At 35.5% G+C, this 1,677-nt stretch overlaps 1 protein-coding gene across 1 annotated transcript in view; it reads left to right on the top strand.

Moving 5' to 3' along the window:
- Nucleotides 1-416: 416 nt before the first annotated feature.
- The window catches only part of LOC143278065 (leucine-rich repeat-containing protein 71-like), a 71,775-nt gene continuing 70,514 nt past the window's right edge, over nt 417-1,677 (top strand). The window contains exon 1 of the mRNA XM_076583084.1: nt 417-759. Coding sequence (XP_076439199.1) covers nt 527-759 — 233 coding nt within the window. The 5' untranslated portion in view covers nt 417-526. The remainder of the gene's footprint in view (nt 760-1,677) is intronic.

Raw genomic sequence — 1,677 nt, 5'->3', positions numbered from 1 at the left:
CCGCTTGCAATATTTTGATGATGGTAATTGGGGTGAAACGCTGTTAACATCGTCTCTTTCGCCGTTCGTATGGAGAGAGTTAACCCGGCTACTAACTGTGTGTAGTATTGAACTGAGCAATGGCTTAGTTCGGTCAACGTAGGCATTTAGTCACGTGTAACTGTCAAAAAGTTCGAACCAAGCAATGTAACTGGCACCAGCTGAAGAGAAAAAAGAAGAAGAAGAAGAAGAAGAAGAAAGTAACAGCAAACCGAGTTAAAACAACAATCAATCAATCAATGCATCGATGATAACAACTGTTATAAACAAATTTTAAAAGAAGAAAAGAAATAAAGAAGATATATATATCCGACAAAACCCATAAATGGTTGGTTTTAGGTGGTTGTTGTTGTTTTACTTACTTTTATTTTCAGACAACTGTGTTCAACGTCTGTGTTCAACTTCATACCAGAGGCTACAACAAAATCGTGCACCATTTTTTTTTTTTTTTTTTTTTCCCATCAACGTATAGGCGATATGGGCTGTCATGATAATAATGCGATCTCATTTGCATTTTGATGCTACAAAAATCGTGAACAATATTAATTTTTCCACCGTCAAAGGACAGCCAGTATATGGGCTGCCATTAACATCAAAAAAAAAAAAAAAAAGAAAGATTCGATTACATTCATATGATTACTGGTGCTGCCTTGATGAAAATCAACTTTTGACACGACACATTTCAGTTTTCACAATGGAGGCCACACAACGCATAAGCAGGTTGGTGTCTTGTCTTGTCTTGTCTTGTCTTTTCTTGTCTTGTCTTGTCTTGTCCTGTCTTGTCTTTTCTGTCTTGTCTTGTCCTGTCTTGTCTTATTTTGTCTTTTCTGTCTTGTCTGTCTTGTCTTTTCTGTCTTGTCTTGTCCTGTCTTGTCTTTTCTGTCTTGTCTTGTCTTGTCTTTTCTGTCTTGTCTTGTCCTGTCTTTTCTTGTCTTTTCTGTCTTGTCTTTTCTGTCTTGTCTTTTCTGTCTTGTCTTTTCTGTCTTGTCTTTTCTTGTCTTTTCTGTCTTGTCTTTTCTTGTCTTTTCTGTCTTTTCTTGTCTTTTCTGTCTTGTCTTTTCTTGTCTTTTCTGTCTTGTCTTTTCTTGTCTTTTCTGTCTTGTCTTTTCTTGTCTTTTCTGTCTTTTCTTGTCTTTTCTGTCTTGTCTTTTCTTGTCTTTTCTGTCTTTTCTTGTCTTTTCTGTCTTGTCTTTTCTTGTCTTTTCTGTCTTGTCTTTTCTTGTCTTTTCTGTCTTGTCTTTTCTTGTCTTTTCTGTCTTTTCTTGTCTTTTCTGTCTTGTCTTTTCTTGTCTTTTCTGTCTTTTCTTGTCTTTTCTGTCTTTTCTTGTCTTTTCTGTCTTGTCTTTTCTTGTCTTTTCTGTCTTGTCTTTTCTGTCTTGTCTTTTCTTGTCTTTTCTGTCTTGTCTTTTCTGTCTTGTCTTTTCTTGTCTTGTCTTTTCTTGTCTTTTCTTTTCTTGTCTTGTCTTATTTTGTCTTTTCTGTCTTTTCTGTCTTGTCTGTCTTGTCTTTTCTGTCTTGTCTTTTCTGTCTTGTCTTTTCTTGTCTTTTCTGTCTTGTCTTTTCTTGCCTTGCCTTATCTTGTCTTTTCTGTCTTGTCTTATCTTGTCTTTTCTGTCTTGTCTTTTCTGTCTTGTCTTG

Source organism: Babylonia areolata, chromosome 35, assembly GCF_041734735.1.
Source record: "Babylonia areolata isolate BAREFJ2019XMU chromosome 35, ASM4173473v1, whole genome shotgun sequence".
Lineage (NCBI taxonomy): Eukaryota > Metazoa > Mollusca > Gastropoda > Neogastropoda > Buccinidae > Babylonia > Babylonia areolata.
Note: the sequence above shows the minus strand (reverse complement) of the source record. Positions and strands in the feature narration are given on the sequence as shown.